Below are 17,941 nucleotides of genomic sequence, written 5' to 3'. Positions count from 1 at the left end.
TATTATTAATGAATTGCATTTTTTTAAAAAAATTTTGTTAACCAAATGATAAAACATAAAAATGATTTATTAATTCCCAATTAAGATGGTTAAACTAATCTTTTGTTAACCAAATTATACAAAACCCAACAACATAAAAAAGATTTGTTAATTCCCATCTTTCTTTCCTTCACAATGTTATCCATTTTGATATGATTGTTTAATAAAATCCCTTAATAATTATATTAAAAGAAGAATTTTACCAATAATAAGACATTAAATATTGACTAATACATGATATAGTCTCTTATTAGTTCCTAAACTAATAATATAAAAAAATGATTTCATATATAACTTGTAAGATATGGCTAATATGATCATATCTTTTGTGATTGATTCTTTGGAATCAAATGATGTAAAAGGATGAATTGATTATCTTTTTTCCCCATTATTAATATGTGTTTAGACTTTCAATTCAAAACTTTAAAGTTTTGAAATAGTGAGTTAATCTTTAACTATACATATCCTCAGCTCATTCATCGGGTGATCCGGATTGACTCACAAAGGGATAAAATACTTTTAGCTAGTATTTACTCCATTCATGAGGATCAATCTCACTTAAAAGAGAAGAGTATTAATTTACTCATCACAACACTCTTTAGTTAGGTCCTCTCTATATTATCGGGTAGTTGAAAGTCATTGTAAATAACTAGTGTGTTAGGTTATTATTTAATAATAGATAGAGTTGACAAACAATATATTAATTATTGATAAAGTTTTCAAGTTAATTACTTGAAAACTTTCCTTGTATATTAATAAAACAAATTGTTGATAAAAAAAAAAAAGTTAGATGAGTATCCCAAGTAATTAAAATGCTACTATAATTATTAGTTAAATTTTTGTTTTTTTCTGGAAAAAAACAAATATTGTTAACTAAAATATAAAATCTAACTGAACGAGCCAAGATGGAACTAAATATATTCAAGCCTGTTTGAAAAAAAATTAATTATTTTAGTTGTTGTTAATTGTCCTAATAAATGTTAGATTAATGTTCAAAATCCGCACTAGTACAAATTTTAAGCCGCTGAACACTATAAATAATAAAATTAATATTTTGATTTTAATTAAAACACTAAATATTGTCTCAAAAGTTGTATAATATGACAAATCAAAACACTGGATGGTATGTGAAAAATGATTATTAAATAAATGCATTATACTTGCTCAGACAAGATCGGAATTTTGAAAAATTATTCATAGTTTATATATTTTTTTTTTCTAGTGTATGAACTTTCATATGTAAAAAGAACCCAAGCACCTATCCTTAAAAACAATTACATTTCTTATTTTTATTATGAAAATATTATATGATATATCTATATTATTTTATTTAACAATGAATTCTCAAATTTTTTTTCAAAAAATAAAAAATAAAAGTTTAAAGCATAGTGTCGGACAACGATTATAAATTGTCAGCAAATGAAATGCGTTGAAGTGAACAAAATTATATATTTTGTCAATCATGTCATGCCTTTCAAATTCTCTGTCGAATTATTTTTTACAATTTCATTTATATATAATATGTTAGATTTCTTTTTTTAATTAATGAAATTCTTTTTATTTTTCTTAGAAAAAAATCCACTCTATCCCTTCAAAAACACAAAAAATTAAATTAAGTAGTATTTTTTTTAGTAAATTAATAGTCCACGTCAACGTCAACGTCCACAGTCCAAACAACCTATTTTTTGTTCTTTTAACTTCAAACAACCGAACATCGGAACATGGTGCAAGTTGTGGAAAACGTGTTCTAATAAATTGATGATTCAGCAGAGCTACACGGGGCCCATAGCCTCCCCTGAATTTTTTTTTTAAGTTTTTTTTTTTTTTATATAAAAAATTACATTTTAATCTTTTAAAATATGAAAAATTTATATTTACTTTTCTAAAAATTTAAAAAATTTCGTTTTAACTTTCCAAAATAATTCTCTTAGCTCTGTCTCATCGAACCTGTGAACAGCTGCCTATAAATAACACATGAAAGGCCTTCAAAAGATAACGTTTACAACTTCCAAAATAGACATATCAGTTCTCATACACAGATCTCGTTTTCTTTTTCACCACCCTTTCGTAACCCAAAAACTACACATCCATGGACGCCGGAGCTCTCTCCAAAATCATCCACCTCAATCCAACGGCCCGCATGTTTTCCAAACCAAATCCTAATCGTCCATTCTTATCCACTGCTAAATCCATGGTATCTTTCGCCACCTCAAATAAGAATCACCAGTCCTACTGGACATCTATAAATGCAGACATTGATACTCATCTAAAGCAGGCCATACCAATCCGGCCGCCACTTGTTGTGTTCGAGCCTATGCATCATTTAACCTTCGCCGCTCCGGAAACCACTGCGCCGGCCTTGTGTATGGCTGCTTGTGAGCTAGTGGGTGGTCAACGTGATCAGGCAGTAGCGGCAGCTTCTGCTTTACATCTACTGCATGCTTCTGCTTTTACTCATGAGAATATCCCGGTGACGGACAGACCGCGGTCTAGTAGTCGGCCGGTGTTTGACCATGCTTATGAGCCGAACATCGAGCTTCTCACGGGGGATGGAATGACACCTTTCGCGTTCGAGTTATTGGCCCGGTTCGATAATCTGGCCCAAAATGATGCCGATCGGGTTTTACGGGTTATTATTGAGATCTCACGCGCTGTAGGTTCACAAGGTGTGGTAGAAGGGCAATATAATGAACTACGATATGATGAATCCAACGGTAAGAAATCATTCAACGCCGCGTGGCTTGATAATGTTTGCAGGAAGAAAGACGGTGAATTACACGCGTGTGCAGCTGCTTGTGGGGCAATATTAGGAGGTGGGAGTGAGGAGGAGATGGAGAAATTGAGGAGGTACGGGCTCTATGTTGGTATGATTGAAGGAATATTCAATAGGGGAGAAAGAAATGAAAAATGGTTACAAAAGGTAAATGAATTAAAGAATTTAGCTCTCAAAGAATTGAAAGATTTCAATCAAGAAAAGGTTAAAAAAATTTTTAGTCTTGTTGAGAATAAATTTAATAATGTTTGTGTATAAGATATTGAATTATTGGTACAAGAACTAGGGAGAGAGAGAGACATAGCCATGCAATTACATGTAAATTGGTATGTTTCTTTGTTTTATTTTTAAATTGTATACTTCTACTTATTTTCCCTTTTCTAAGCAATTGCATCTCACTAATCTCAAAGTTATATCACTAATGTGCCCCTTTATCTTAATTAGCAGTTAAATATATTATTGCTACTTGTTTGATACGAACACGACATCATCCATTTACTTAAAATGATTCAGAAAAATTGTATGTGATATACATTGTAATCATTAAGAAATTAGTCAAATTTCGAAAATTACTTACATTTTGCTTATTATTTCTAAAAACTAGAAAAGAGGGATTCATAGATTATGTTTTAAAAACTCAAATAATAGGTTTATTCATGAAATGAATTTTAGTGTTTTACATGTAGTTTCAGATTTGAGTTGTTTAATAAATAATTCAGCAAAATCAAATATAATAATATTAAGTTCGTATCATAGATCTAAATCAAATAATATTTATTTCCAAGTATTAGTTTAAGAGCAATGTTAAATGACTCAAGTTGAGTCACTTAATAATATTTTTTAATTTTATATTTACCTAGTTGCCTTTTACAATTAAAATATATATGATTTTGTCTGCGGTCATTATTTTTATTGGAAGAGTGATTTCTTTACGACTGCAATGATTGAAATCTTGTATGTTATATACTTGGTAAGTGTAGAATGTAAAAGATGGTAAAACAGTGATTCATTTTTCTTTGAATAAAAAAAGTGATTCAATTTGCAACTACAACAAAAATTTAAAATGTAAAAAGAGGATAATTGAAAATGGAGAACCCTAAAAGAGTGCAGTGGGTACCCGCTTTCAGAAGTACTTTGGATTGGCAACCAAAAATATTGTAAGGAAAATGATATTACGGGCTGTGTCGGCAGAAAAAAAAAAAAATAAAAAAAAAAGGAGAAAAGAGAAAAAATAAAAATAAAAATGACATGATCAGATGTTAAACTCGTGTTTCCATGCTAGGTGGCACACTCACATGTCCCTTAGACATGGGCTTGGGCCACTTAAATTATTGGTGTTGCCCTATTATGGGCCTATATAATAATATTAACCGTGTAAAGCGGTTCATAATTTAAGATAAAATCAACCTTTTTAATCTTTAACTTATTTCACCGTAGTAATTTTGGTTCGTTTATTTCTACTGAATTAAACGTTCATCAACCATACATTACTAGTGATAGATAGGGACCATAATGTAATTACAGTGAGGTTGATGTATCTTTCATGGATAACAACATTTAGCTATCTCTATTTATTCTTAAAAAAGAGAAAGTGCAATCTCAAAAAAAAAAAAAAAAAAAAAAATGTGGATAGCAACGATTGCTTTTAAATATTTGTGAGCTGAGCTCAATTTGTGTTTAAGTGATTATTTGTATAATTGATTATATACTTTTAATGTCTAATTAAAAAGTTAATACGTTAAATCATTTGTAGAGCATCTGAAGTGATCGAGGGATTCACAATGCCGTAGGTTTAAGGGCAATTGTGGTCCTTGAACTTTGACTAGCACTTTTGCTGTCTTACACTTTCAATTTTGTAACCATTTTCTTGAAATTTGATTGAAAAGGAGAAGAATGAGACCAAGTTCTTCATTTTTCAGCATTTGTACCAACTCCAATCTTGCACGTGCCAACATCAAAAATCCTATTGGATCTTAAACCTTAATAATTGTAATATATGTCGTTTTACTCAACTTCCACGTTGCACATATTTCATTGTCTTCTTTGATATTTGTCTCCATGATTTCTTGATCAAAACCACGTGATCTTATTTGAGAGGCCTAACCATTTTAGAAAGTGCACCGAAGATGCCAGAATCAAGTTTTAATTTTAAGAAAAATATAAAATTTTCAAGAATAAATAAATAAATAAATTTAAATATTGCAATGTAAATAAATGGATTAAGATAAACAACATAATAGAAAATAAAAATTATATGAAGGTGTCTTTAACGATCTTATTGTTTGAGATACTTTAAATTTGGTTAAATATAATAAAATAGTTAAGAGGTATGAAAATATATTACCGAGGAAACAATGACACAATTGCTTATTAATTGTATTTTTTTGATTTTATTAAGGATCTTATATACTAATTTAGTAAGGGAAATCTTCTAGTAAATTAGATGTTTTTGGATTGATATGAGTTGGATCTTAGTTTAAATCCAAAGATTTTTCAAATTCTAAAAATAAATATAGTATCATTAAGTCAAAATTCATTATTTAAATTATACAAACTTTTTTTTTTTTTTTTGGAATATAGGGGGAAGGGGAAGGGGATTCGAACTGAATCTATTGTCAGGTCATGAATCTATTGTCAAATCATACATGTATTTATTATCAGAATATGCCTTGGTGTGCAATTATATAAACTTTGGTGCACAAATCATTTGGCATCAAAAAAAAAAAAAAAAAAAAATCAAAAAGTAGAGAAATTTTCAAGAGTTTGTACTACCATTTTTAGGTAAGGAGACAAGCATTTGGCCATTCAACTATTTTTCCACTTCATAAGTGGAAAGCAAACATAATGAAAGCTCAATCAAAACCCATAGCTAATTACACATTAAATGCTCTAAATCCTTTATACATAAAAAGGGATAACAAATACTCCACTAATACCCTAAACATAAAGCCAGGAAAATCACCAAGAAGCCAATTCAAAACCCTATAATACATATTTCTAGTACAAATTTGTAAAAATAAACTGACATAACTACAGTAACATTTTGACAATTGGAGTACTATAGTTCTATGGGGATTCAAGAAACCCAGTTTTGGTCAGAACAGCATTTCTAACTACACTAAGATCCCTTCCTTTAAGTTTCCTGCCTACACCTTCAAATACAGAAAATGAGGAAATCTGACTTCTTGCAAGCCTTCTTGCAATAAGCTCATGAGGAGGCAATTTATAATAAAGATCATTATCTTCATCTTCATTTTCATCACCACTATCTCCATTCAAAACTCCATTATAGTTGTCACTATCATTATTATCACCATCATCTTCATGATCATCACCATCATTATCATCACCATCATCATAATCAAGCCATGAAATAGTATTCTTGGAGAGTTTCTTTGATTTTCTTTTGCAAATCTTGGACCAATCAGGAATGTTGACTGGTGCTGATTGCTGCTGGACTAATTTGGTTTCATTAGAAGAATGGCTGCTACTGCTGCCACTACTAGTAGCTCTTGGGATCATTCTTGAAGCAGAAGGGAGATTTCTTGGAACAGAAAATGAAGATTCTACGGATTTGCCAATCTTGGAATTTGAATCCTTTCTTTCTCTTAGAACATCCCAAACATCCTCTTCCTCAAAATCTCCATCTCTTAAGGATCTCCATACACCACTTCCTTGTCTCGTTAAACTATACCTATTCTCCATTGATATTTTGCCTACACAACCAAAATTCATAATTGCAACATATAAATTTCGAGAGCTCCCATATGGGTATTCCCAAAAATTCATAATTCAAAGGAAGTGAATTAAAAAAAAAAAAAAGAGAGTTTTTCCAAAGATTAAATAATTGGGTATCCTACAAGCAAAATTTAGTTCAGGAAAACAAGAATCTACCTTTTCTTGGATTAGGAAGCTCTTAAAATCACAACTCTGCTATCTGCAAAAATGCAAAGGAAATTCAATTAAAAAGAGAGATTCAAGAAAATTTTTTTAACATTTACAGATTAAGAAAAGAAAAAGAAAATGATTGATTCAAGAGAATCCAAGATGCCTTTTTTTCATTCAAATTCTTAGTCTCTGACCTGGGAAAGTTTGAGAGAATTTGCAACGATGGATGGCCTTTTAGAAGAGCCCAAAATGCCCAAAAGGAGGAGAAAGGGAGGGGATTGAAAGAGGCAAGAACAAATAAGACAAACCTTAATTTTGTTTGTCTTTATAAACCTCTCTCTCCTCCTAGGCTGCTAGTATTTTGATGGGTATGCACTTGAAAGTCTCACTTTTGACAACGAGAAATGCAAAATACAAGAAATATACAAGTTTTTTTTTTTTTTTTTTTTTTTTTCGGTTGTTTTTTTAACTCACTTGCCTTTTACAATTTGCCTTTTTAAGATCTTTTACAATCAGACATCATACACACTTCTCTCTACCCCCTTTTCTTTTTCATCTTTACATAATTAAACCCCCAAAGTCTACATTTATGTCCATATAAAGGTCTCCTATCGGGCAATTGAAATATTTTTTTAGTAGTTTCCTCGCTTTCTTTGATAAACGAGTAAAATTAATTGTGAAATATCTAAATTTATTTTAGTTACGATATATTTATATCTATTTAACTGAGGTGAATTCAAAACCTTCTAGTTATATTTTACAAGTGAGAATTGAGAGAGTTAAAATAATTTTGAATTGTAAAATATAAACTGATTATAAAACATACCCATCAAACCTTCCCATGAATAAAAAATAAAAAATGTTGCAATGAAAGCAAATTATAAATTGATTCATTCAAACATCCACAAAACAAAACCCATATGAGCCCATTGTTTGATGAAATGGAGAGGATGAGTGGTTGATGATGAAAATGATGCTATTTGCTTTACAGTTAGTCCACTAAGATATGAGAAAATAGAAGCATAAGATAAAAGAGGTCTTCATGTGGTCATTTCATTTTATATTAACCTTCCAAATTTGACTGATTCAATAAAATAATGATTGAGAATGAAAACCAAGTTTCTAATTAACCCACATTTGCAATTCCTTGGCTATTTTTGTACTTTCCATATCTATAGTACACCTCTTCCTTGTGGCAGCCACGTGTCCACATGCAATTTTTACCTTATCAGCAGTAGGCAAAAAGTTGTTTTCAGATATACTAAAGTTTAAATCTTGCAATTGGAGTCAAATTTGTACAGTCTAAAGATAAGATAAAAAGAATTTAAGTTTTGTTGTGAAACCTCAAAATGAGTGAATGTGGTGTTAGCCGCCATGCTAATGCCAATCTGGACTGTCTGGTCCGATTAAGATAGGAACCAGACCAAAATCGACTCAGTAAAGGTTCATATCAAACCAGTTTGTTTTTTACATAAATTGTATTAGTATTAACTTGAAGAATGCTCGGTGAAAATAAGCTAATAAATAAAATTATAAACAGAAATTATCAGTCAAAAAGAATACTATTTTCATGCAAAAAAAAATCAACAAACTTTAGAAAATGTCGTGAAAAGATAATACTAATTTAAAGACCCTTTTGGACAGCTGGATGGAGATGAAGTCTGATTGTCTCCTTTTTTTTTGTAGTTTTTTTAATCAAATAATTCATACTTTAAAAAAAAAAAAAAACTTTTCGCTCTAGAGATGGCCCATCAAAATTTTATTATATAATATTTTTTATTAAATTATTTGATTAATAATAATTTAATGAAATAATATTTCTTATATTTTTTTAATACTCAATCATTCTGCATCAATGTTAACTCACCGTTTATTTTTTTTTTCTCATAAAAATTTTAACGACAAAGTATCAAAATTAAAATTCTAATCTTTTGACTTAAATTATATTTTAAGTGATAACTACTAGATTATCTAATAACCGCTATTAAAATAACTAAGGGTTTGTACTGTAAAATTATTTATTAACCGTTTTAATAATATTTTTGATAATCAAGCAAAGACAGGGGTTGATATAATCTCTGCTCAAATCTAACAAAAATGGAAAAAGATAAATATGGAAATCTAGAATAAGAAAATGATCGAAGTAAGGAAGTAACGTTGTTCTGGCAAATTTGACACCAATGCTGCAATTGGGGAACCGTCATTCAATGAATCTTTCCATCAAATTATATATTAATAAATAAAAAAGGAAAAAGAGACAAAGAAGACAGAAAATTCCTATGATTTAAATCATAAGCCAACCAAAGATTCCTTTTGGCTCACTTTTCTCAAAAAAAAAAAAAAAAAATTCTAAGATCACTTGGAAAATAAACATACGGTGAGAATCTTTGGCTAGATTCATGTTAGTTTGTTTGATTCCTTTTCTTGCAGTGTATACAAGCTAATGGGAGCCGTTAAGCGTGCGTAGTGGGTCCCATTACTGTACAGCCGACATCTTAAACGATTAACTACTAATTTCATCCGCTAAACGATTTAGTTTTAATAATTTAACTAATAATTCAATGATGACGGCTCAATATGCCTCTAGATTGCTCGCAAACTACTTGAGTCAATCATTCAATAAGCGAGTCACACTTAAACTTATTTTTGAAATTCATTTAGCAAATGAGTTAAATTCGAGTTTTGAAATGAAATTTACAAACCTCATCGTCAAAGAACGAGCTTAACTAATTTATTAAATGAATTTAAAGAGATTAGATTTTCAAGCTCAAGCTTGAGCCATACTGTCTATTAAGGGCATTAAACAATTTTCATAATTTTGTAATATAAAAGCATTATTTCTATTTCTCAGTTTTGTTTTATGGGTTTTAGCTTATTTAATTTCGTTTATATATAAGGACTAGTCACAATTAGAATGAGAGCTTCAATTGATACAGACGGTTGAAGATCATATTCACAGGCAGTCAAGTGAAGAAAATGATGAAGTGTAGAAATGTGAATTAAAATCTTGTTGGGATTTATACAAGAAGAGGAATTGTTATCTCCCATGCAGATGTTTATATGCAACAGATTGCATTCTTTGATTCTATCAACAAGAAGGTACATTCTTTGAAACTAATTTTTTCATGACAAAAGTAATAATTGTCCTGAGTTATTGCCTCATGTTCACACATGCATGAAACCTGACCAAGAAAAGAGTGTTCAAGCTTTCATCAAACTCCATACCTAATTGACAAGGTGAAAATGACAGTATGAACAGTTCTCGACAATATTTTATGGATCAGTTAATGGGCGGTGGAGAAGATTCCGTCCTTTGCCTACTCACATAGATAGGGATGGAGGTTGAAAAGTTTATATGGAGTATTATTCACATGCTTGTAATGTTTCCTCTTCTATTGTCTAATGGCTCTGAAAATAAAGCTTTCGATTGATAGCTACATCCAAGGAAGTGGCAGCAGCCGATACAAGCAACACCACAATTCCGGGCAATGTGTTGTGCTTATTCTGTAACTCAATCGCCTAATCTCAAGTTTTGGTGATGACCCTACAAGAATTGAATGGAATTTTAACAGATGATAACTATGCTGTGTACTCTGTAAATTAAAGTGATAGAAGTTTTAAGTTAAATATTCAGAGGTCACAAAATTAAACTCAAGAGCACCAATTTTGAGGACAAGATGAGAAGTAAGTAGGATGATAGGAAAAGAAGCCAAACCAATCAACACGTGAAGCTCTTCAGGCATGTCCTGGTAATGAATATGATAACAATCCACACAATTGTATCATCAACGAACACAATTGATAGAGTTCCCCTATCTGCAGAGAGGTTATAATTACTCCTTCCAGTCTTGAATTTTCCCTTGCTTTTTTTCTTTCTTTGCTTGAATTTTTGATTTTTCCTCTTCTTGATAGAAAGACAATCCTTCCCTTCATTTCTCTCACAAGTGCCTGGAATTGGAATGTTGCATCCAAAAATAAGAGCCCGACTGCATCGTTGACTCGTGTTATGTATTAAGCAAATAAGAAAGCAACAGAGGAGAAGGGTATGCTCTAAATCAGCACAGACTAAATTATAATCAGAATGTCAAAAGTCTAATAGAAAGATAAGAATTCAGATACAAGACCAACACACAGTGAATGATTATAAAAACAAGTAAATATCCTCAAAACACAGAATAAACTGTGGGCCGCTTGGATAAGCCATGACTGATATCCCCACAAAATAACACCACTGATTCTTCAAAATCTGTTGCATTTAAGATTCTATCATTACAAAAATAGACTGAGCTCTCTTCTTCACATGATATTTGAACTCCTAAAATGTCCAAGTTTATAAGTATACTTCCCAAACAGCAAGAATAACATCTAATTTCCTACTTCACTTCTCCACCAAAAAAATAAGTCATAATTGTTTGAAGCACTGTTAAGTGAAGATAATGTAGAAGCACTCCTTTCTTTAAATGTTACAATTGCACTCGCACAGAGACAGAGGGAAAGGGATGAGGTATCCAATGTAAAGGAACCAAAATGCTACAGAAAATTCTATGCATCTTGCTCTTTTATTATTATTGTATCATGGTATGAATGTGCACTCAGGCTATGATTATAACAAACAAATGTCTATCCAAATGATAGCTGTAGCTCATCCCAATTTCTCAGCCAAAAAAAAAAAAGAAAAAAAGACTACTTGAAAAACGAGCAGATATTGAGGGTAATGGGGACCTAAAATTACTCTCTCTCTGTTAGTGCCTCAGCTCCAGCTACAATCTCTAGTATCTCCCCAGTAATTTTAGATTGTCGTTCTCGATTGTATTCAACAGAAAGATTCTTCTTCAAATCAACTGCATTATCTGTAGCATTGCTCATGGCATTCATCCTTGCTGCGAGCTCACTAGCCAATGACTCCTGCAATGCCCTCAAAATCTGACTATTTAAATAGAGAGGCATCATGGCGTCAAGAATCTGAACTGGGTCTTGTTCAAACTGCAACAGAGGTGAAAATCCCTCTGTCTTCACCCTAACACTCTCTCTCTCAACAGCCAACTTCCCTTTCTTACTCGTTAACCTGAACAACTCATCATTATCAGCATCAACACACTTCCCATTCACATCAAAGACCTCTCCTTTTGGTGACAATGGCAACAGTGTATGGATCACTGGGTCAGACTTAATTAAAGACACAAACTTTGTATACACAAGCTCAACTTTGTCAACCTCTTCGCTGACAAACAACGAAAATAAATCATCAGCGATTAATTGAGCTTCTTTTGATGTTGGAAAATTACCTCCCTCAACAAATCTTTCAACCAAAATCTTAGGTCTACGCTTAAAATAGGCATTACCCTTCTTGCCTACACTAATCACAGAATATTCTAATCCCATTTTTTCCAATTCCATCATTCGAGTCTCAGCCTTTTTTAACACTGAATTATTGAAACTGCCACAAAGACCTCTATCACCGGTAACAACAACAAGTGCTACCTTCTTTACAGGCCTAACATTCGTTAGTGGAACATCAATATCCTCCAATTGGAGTTGCTCATTAATATTATAAAGTACTTCAAGTAGGGTCTCAGCAAAAGGCCTGGCATTAATAACAGCTTCTTGAGCTCGCCTGATCCTAGCAGCTGCAACCAGTTTCATCGCCTCAGTAAGCTTTTGGGCACTTTTGACAGTATCAATCCGCCCTCTTAACTCTCGTAGACCACAGCGAATCGGAGTATATAATGAAGATTGAGTGAAAGTACTATGTAGTGGTGATATTTGGATTAAATAGCGAAATGGGTTTTGTTGAAATTGAAAAGAATTGACAAATGAGTTAGATTTTGAAGAATTTGGAGAGACCGACATGGTTAGATTGAAACATAACATGGTTTTGATGGGTTTTTATTCTTGAGGTTACCGTACAAGATATGAGTGAAAATAAATAGGATCTCTGCAAAACCCTTTTGATAGTCAAATTTGGGTTTCGCAGAGATCGAAGTGAAAATAGAAGGATTGTGTATTCGAAATAAAATGAATTTGATTGACTTACCGCGAAGGAATCTCTTTGTGTTCGGTGGTGTAACTGGTAAAAGGACAAAAGGAGTTTCTGTTTGGTTGCCAAGAAAATTCAGAAGAAAAGGAACTGATTTGGGAAATGTTTGAAGCGTTTTAGCTAGATGACAAATGTTGCGAGAAATTTCCTTGTTAGAGAAACCCTTCTGTGGGGTTCAAAAAAAAAAATGTATATCTCATTATTTATTTTATTTAATTAAACAATAATAATCTCCACGTTTTGCTTTTTTGTTTATACCACGTGGATCCACTGCTATACTAAACTAATTTAATAATTTTGTTTCTACAGTTTAATAATTTTTTTCTAGAAATTAAGGTATTTATGTCCATTCGTAAAAAAAGGATAAAATTATACTAAAGTTTTATCTTTTATTTATTTAAATGAACTTAAAATAGTATTAAATTTTTATCTCAACGAGACGAAATAACATAATAGATTGCACAATAAAAAAGAATTTTTTCTAATTTGAAAGCTCTCGTGCCTCACACTAGTAAGAAGATCAACCAGATTAATTCACAAAATTTTATTGTGTTTTCTTCTATTATTATGTTTTAAATAACATAAGTGTGAATGAAAATATATTTTCTACCCCTCACATGGAGATGGTTCTTACAATATATGAAAGATTAAGGAAAATAAAACAAACTAAAAGGATGCCTCCATCACATTCACTAATTTGAGAGCTCCTTCATTCACAGTTTTAACTGGGCATCATATCCTTAAGTAATGTACATGTAACACAGTAACAGTAAAGGGATTCTCAATTCCAATCTTACCATTTCATGCATATTTTCTGCAAAGAAATGCTGCTAACACACTGGAGAATTGATAAGGGATCTCGTGTTCATCCAATAGCTGATCAAATACAACAAAAAACAGCAACTTTACAAAATAACGTTAAATAGTAAGGCAAATATGTTATATAATGAAAGTAGCTTTTGTTCGATATTCTGAAAATAGATTTCATTTGAAAAAAAGAATGAAGATTGATTAAAGGTGATTACTTTGCAAAATGATATCATGCAAATCCAAGAGAGCAAACTGAATTGAACTTTGTACATATGAAAGAAAATTGAATTAAGATGAACTAAGCATACAACAGAGAAACAGAGTTTTTGCAGTTTGCTCTGAATCTATGAGCAAGTGGGAATTAAAATACCAAATTTCTATTTGGAAGATCAGAAGGCAAGATAAAAAAAATATTGAAAGCTTAACGGCTTTCAATCATATTTGTTATTAGGGAGCAATCTCGATATAAAGAATAACGAAAAACAACTCCAAAAATGGTACTCACATACATTAACATAAATGCACTGCAAAAATGGTAACCAGCATGCTTCGACCACTTCTAAATGCTTTCATTGACATCCACTATAAGATAATAATCCATAAATAAAAGGGATTATGGCCTTAGTGAACCTCAAATATCTCATCTTCTACTTTCAAAAGGTTGCAAGATTCAATCTAGAATTCTTGACACTTGCAAGTTGCATCCCCCTAATATTTTTCTATATACAAAGATAGAATATGAAGCAAGCTATATATAATAGAAATGAGATCAATGTTCCATCAAAAAGTTTCCCAACTCAATTCATGTATTTATGAATCTGAACAGCAAAAACAAATTGTCAAGAAAATTAGCCCAAGTCAATTATCAAAAGGGCAATAAATTACATGGGAAATTCATATTCAATTACCATTTACCAACATATAGATCAGACTATTGGCATCATTCTTTCCAGTTTGATCAATGTAAGCAGTAGTTTTTATAATTAACAAATAAAAAAAATCCACCAAATTTGGACGAGAAGGTGTAATTCTTACATATGGGGAAAAAATCTAAACACAATGGCTTTATTTAATTACTAATACTATTTTATCTCAATTAATCAATTATCACAGCAGTTATAAGACTTAATCATCATTTATTATGTTAACAAAACTCAATTATATGAGCAATTACAAAACAGAAGCAAATTTACAAGAAAAAATCCGAAACCCAATCTGATCATCTATCACTTCAATCAATGAGCAACGAGATCTCATTATTGAACACTAATTAAAGAATCGTTACTTGTATTATTAGTGTTAGATTCCAAAACAGGATTAGAAGGAGCCAAATTGAGAAAGAACACAGATCTAGCGGCCATAAGCTTCTTTCGTTTCAAGCAATGAGGACCACAGATCTTGCTTAGAAGGCGAGGAACCTGGTCCATCACGGAGATCTGTGTAGGAGATTCGACGGAGTCAACTTGGTGGGCAGATAATTGAGTCAGAGAAATGGGTTTTTGTTTTTGAGATCTCGCGCTAATTTTGGAGTTTCTGAGTTCGGCAAGAGCTCCAGGCTTTAGATATCTGTAGAAGCATTCGTGTCTCCTGGTGGGCATTGATCTTGAACTGGCTTTCATTGTTGTGAATGAAATTGCGCAGAAAGAGAGGAAGAGAGGTGTGGGGTTATGGGTAGGGAGGTAGATAGGAAAATTAGGGATGTCATTATATGGAGCGTTTGGGAGGCGGGAAAATAAGAGAGGGAATCTTTAGGGTTTGAAGAGACGGAGAGAGAGGGAATAAGGTCTCGAAAAAGGGCGGGAATGCATGCATGGAAAAGACCGCGTAAGTTATGACTATTTTTCCATCCTTAGATTTGGATGTTGGCGTAGATTGTGGCATGTGGACAGTGAACACACCAATTAAGAAAATTATCAAAAATCAATTTTAGAAAAAAGAGAAAATAAATGTGAAAGGAAAATTTTGAGAAAAAAAAATTTCCTTTCTTCGATATAGAAGAAAAATAAAACTTTATTTTCCCTTCACTAATTTATTATTATAGTTTTTTCAATTTAAACGAAAAATATTGAAAAAAAGATGAGTGTCATTTTCCTTTTCTATTTATTTTCTTTCCTTTTCTTTTTTTCAAATAAAGAAAAATAATATAAGGGAATACAATAGAATAAATCATTTACAATTCGAAATTAACTAATTTATGATCATGGTTATTATCATATTCAAAATTTACAAAAGATTTGATAGAAAAGATGAAAATAAAATACAGAAAAAAAATCGCAATTGCTTATTTTATAAAACAAAAAATATTTGAATACTATTAATGTATGAGTTCTCTCGTACATATATATTTTTTAAATAGTTTTAAAATAATTTAAACGATTTTAAAATAAACAAACTTTATTTTTTTATAAAAATAAATATTTTGTTATCGGCACCTTAATTAATCATAATTTTTTAACACTTTTAAAATTATTAAATTATTTAGTTATAATCAGCAACTAATTCAATAATTACAATGTGTAACTGATATTACATAATAAAATTTTATATGATACATTGTAAATTTTTATATATTTAATGTTAATAGTTTGATATTAAAAATAATTGAAATTGTATATCATTAATAAAAATATATAATTTGATGGTCACTTAGAAAATCGAGTTGATAGTTGAAATTGTTTTATCTCTCTATTTATCTATATAAATAAATAATTTATAAGGTTTAAATGCTTACATGACAACATATTAAAAATGAAACTTGTGACATGATATTTTATTTTTTCATTATAAATTAATATTTATTTGCATTAAAAAATTAAATTTTTTTATAAAATAATGGAGTTACAAACTAATAAATTTAATGGATGGCTTTATTATAATTAATATTTTTATATTTAATAATATTGAGTTTTTATTAAATAGTTTTTATCTATAAAGAAACTACTGAAATCATAATAGATAATAAAAATGTATTAATTAATATAATTACATTAACAAATAGAATTAAAATATTAATTTCAATTTACTAAAATTTTATTTCATTAAAAGTAAATATTCTTATACCTCGTCTAATTTGAATATGTGTGAATTTTAAAGAGAAAAAAAAGTTAACTATATTAGTTGAATTACAATAATTTACTTACAATGATTAATTTCACGAATTAATATTTTAGTTCATTATTTGAGGATTTCAAAAAAAAAAAACTTATAAATTACTTTTTATTTTTTAAATTAAAAATAAATGAGCAAATTATTTAAATTAAAACAACATAAACATAAAGTATAGTAATTTTCTTGAAAATTAAATTCAATTTAATTTAAAAATATAAATTTATAAAGTATAATATTTTTAATTAATAAAAATTATAATAAAACATATATTTTTTTTGAAAACTTAATAATTCATTAATAATAAATATAAGTTGAATACATGATAATAATATTCCTATAGAAATAAGAAATACAAATATAGAAAATTGAAATCTTCTGTTTGGATATGTTATTGATCTTGGCAGAAGAGATTAATTTTTTGGATAAAATAAACTGGTCCATTTTCAAACATGATGACCAAATAAATCTTCTGCAATATTGTCTCGAACATTGTTTTTTTCAGAAACTTGTTACAAATGACACTCACAGAAAAATTTAATATAATAAACTTTAATAGCGGAATATGTCGCACTACTAGATTCTATTGGTAAAAGAAACTTAACCAAATTTGAATATCTGAAGTCTCCAATTCAAGCAATCAATAATTCATATTGTATTTTGAATTACCAAAAAAATAAATACAAATAAAAACTTCTCAATAACAAGAAACAACTCCATGAAAGGAGAGAAATAAATAACTCCAATAAAATGTAACAAAAACACTCAAAGAGATTAAATCCAAATTTTGTTTTAAACAATCATATGTTTGGAAATTATTAGAAAAAAAACTAAATAAAATAAAAAGACAATAGTAAGGGATGAAAAGAAATCACCACCGACCAAATAAAACGGTTGGCGGTGGTTTAAAAATAAAATCTAGAATGACGCAAAAACAGAAAGAGCCAAAAAGAGAGAAGGTTAGAGTTTATTATCTCAAACATCTAAAAAGTATTTAATATTTCAATTCACAAATTTTATTTGTTAAAACTACTAAAATTATTATTTTATTTTATTTTTGGTAAAAATTGAGATTTTTGCTCGTTTGGTGCAAAATTGAAATGATAGTTGCAAAAACAAAAAAAAAATTTCAAGTAAACTATGTATTGTTCTTAAGCTAATCATTCTTCAATCTTCGTAGTTCATACCGCTGTTGGACTGGCTGTCATTCGAAGGCGAGATTGAGAATGGGTAGCTAGACATGAACGACTATGCGACCGCCTAAAGTAGTCGGGCAGTTGTTCACGTCG

General features: G+C 30.2%; 4 protein-coding genes across 7 annotated transcripts; 1 reads left to right on the top strand and 3 right to left on the bottom strand.

Moving 5' to 3' along the window:
* Positions 1-2,017: 2,017 nt before the first annotated feature.
* LOC105632969 (heterodimeric geranylgeranyl pyrophosphate synthase small subunit 2, chloroplastic) lies at positions 2,018-3,230 on the top strand. Its single transcript, XM_012215450.3, has one exon. It carries the CDS (start codon positions 2,129-2,131, stop codon positions 3,068-3,070), a length of 942 nt encoding a protein of 313 aa, XP_012070840.1. The 5' UTR covers positions 2,018-2,128; the 3' UTR covers positions 3,071-3,230.
* A 2,427-nt stretch (positions 3,231-5,657) lies between these two features.
* Positions 5,658-7,102, bottom strand: LOC149495042 (senescence regulator (Protein of unknown function, DUF584)). 2 transcript variants are annotated; one of them, XM_089724234.1, is made up of 3 exons: positions 6,864-7,102; positions 6,707-6,749; positions 5,658-6,528 (listed from the first exon to the last, which is right to left on the bottom strand). In XM_089724234.1, exon 3 carries the CDS (start codon positions 6,515-6,517, stop codon positions 5,879-5,881), a length of 639 nt encoding a protein of 212 aa, XP_089580360.1. In that variant the 5' UTR covers positions 6,518-6,528; positions 6,707-6,749; positions 6,864-7,102; the 3' UTR covers positions 5,658-5,878. The 2 variants fall into 2 exon arrangements, with proteins under 2 accessions (XP_089580360.1, XP_089580359.1); XM_089724233.1 differs by having other exon boundaries at positions 6,895-7,102.
* A 2,575-nt stretch (positions 7,103-9,677) lies between these two features.
* Positions 9,678-12,928, bottom strand: LOC149495041 (ATP synthase gamma chain, chloroplastic-like). Of its 3 annotated transcripts, none has more exons than XR_016321790.1 (3): positions 11,423-12,928; positions 10,416-10,686; positions 9,678-10,244 (listed from the first exon to the last, which is right to left on the bottom strand). XR_016321790.1 is itself a non-coding variant. In XM_089724184.1 (2 exons), the coding sequence occupies exon 1, from the start codon at positions 12,569-12,571 to the stop codon at positions 11,429-11,431; it is 1,143 nt and encodes a 380-aa protein (XP_089580310.1). In that variant the 5' UTR covers positions 12,572-12,928; the 3' UTR covers positions 9,678-10,648; positions 11,423-11,428. The 3 variants fall into 3 exon arrangements, 1 of the variants encoding a protein (XP_089580310.1); XR_016321789.1 differs by having other exon boundaries at positions 10,416-10,648; XM_089724184.1 differs by having other exon boundaries at positions 9,678-10,648.
* A 1,735-nt stretch (positions 12,929-14,663) lies between these two features.
* LOC149495040 (uncharacterized) lies at positions 14,664-15,282 on the bottom strand. The gene has a single exon (XM_089724185.1). The coding sequence runs from the start codon at positions 15,164-15,166 to the stop codon at positions 14,804-14,806; it is 363 nt and encodes a 120-aa protein (XP_089580311.1). The 5' UTR covers positions 15,167-15,282; the 3' UTR covers positions 14,664-14,803.
* Between the last annotated feature and the right edge of the window lie 2,659 nt (positions 15,283-17,941).

Source organism: Jatropha curcas, chromosome 7 (genome assembly GCF_041381405.1).
Source record: "Jatropha curcas cultivar XTBG-Jc1 chromosome 7, XTBG_Jcur_1.0, whole genome shotgun sequence".
Taxonomy (NCBI): domain Eukaryota; kingdom Viridiplantae; phylum Streptophyta; class Magnoliopsida; order Malpighiales; family Euphorbiaceae; genus Jatropha; species Jatropha curcas.
Note: the sequence above shows the minus strand (reverse complement) of the source record. Positions and strands in the feature narration are given on the sequence as shown.

Excerpts from the sequence above, each read along its gene's own strand:
- LOC149495042 (XM_089724234.1), bottom strand. The coding sequence starts at position 6,517 with ATGGAGAATAGGTATAGTTTAACGAGACAAGGAAGTGGTGTATGGAGA.
- LOC149495040 (XM_089724185.1), bottom strand. The coding sequence starts at position 15,166 with ATGAAAGCCAGTTCAAGATCAATGCCCACCAGGAGACACGAATGCTTC.
- LOC149495041 (XM_089724184.1), bottom strand. The coding sequence starts at position 12,571 with ATGTTATGTTTCAATCTAACCATGTCGGTCTCTCCAAATTCTTCAAAA.
- LOC105632969 (XM_012215450.3), top strand. The coding sequence starts at position 2,129 with ATGGACGCCGGAGCTCTCTCCAAAATCATCCACCTCAATCCAACGGCC.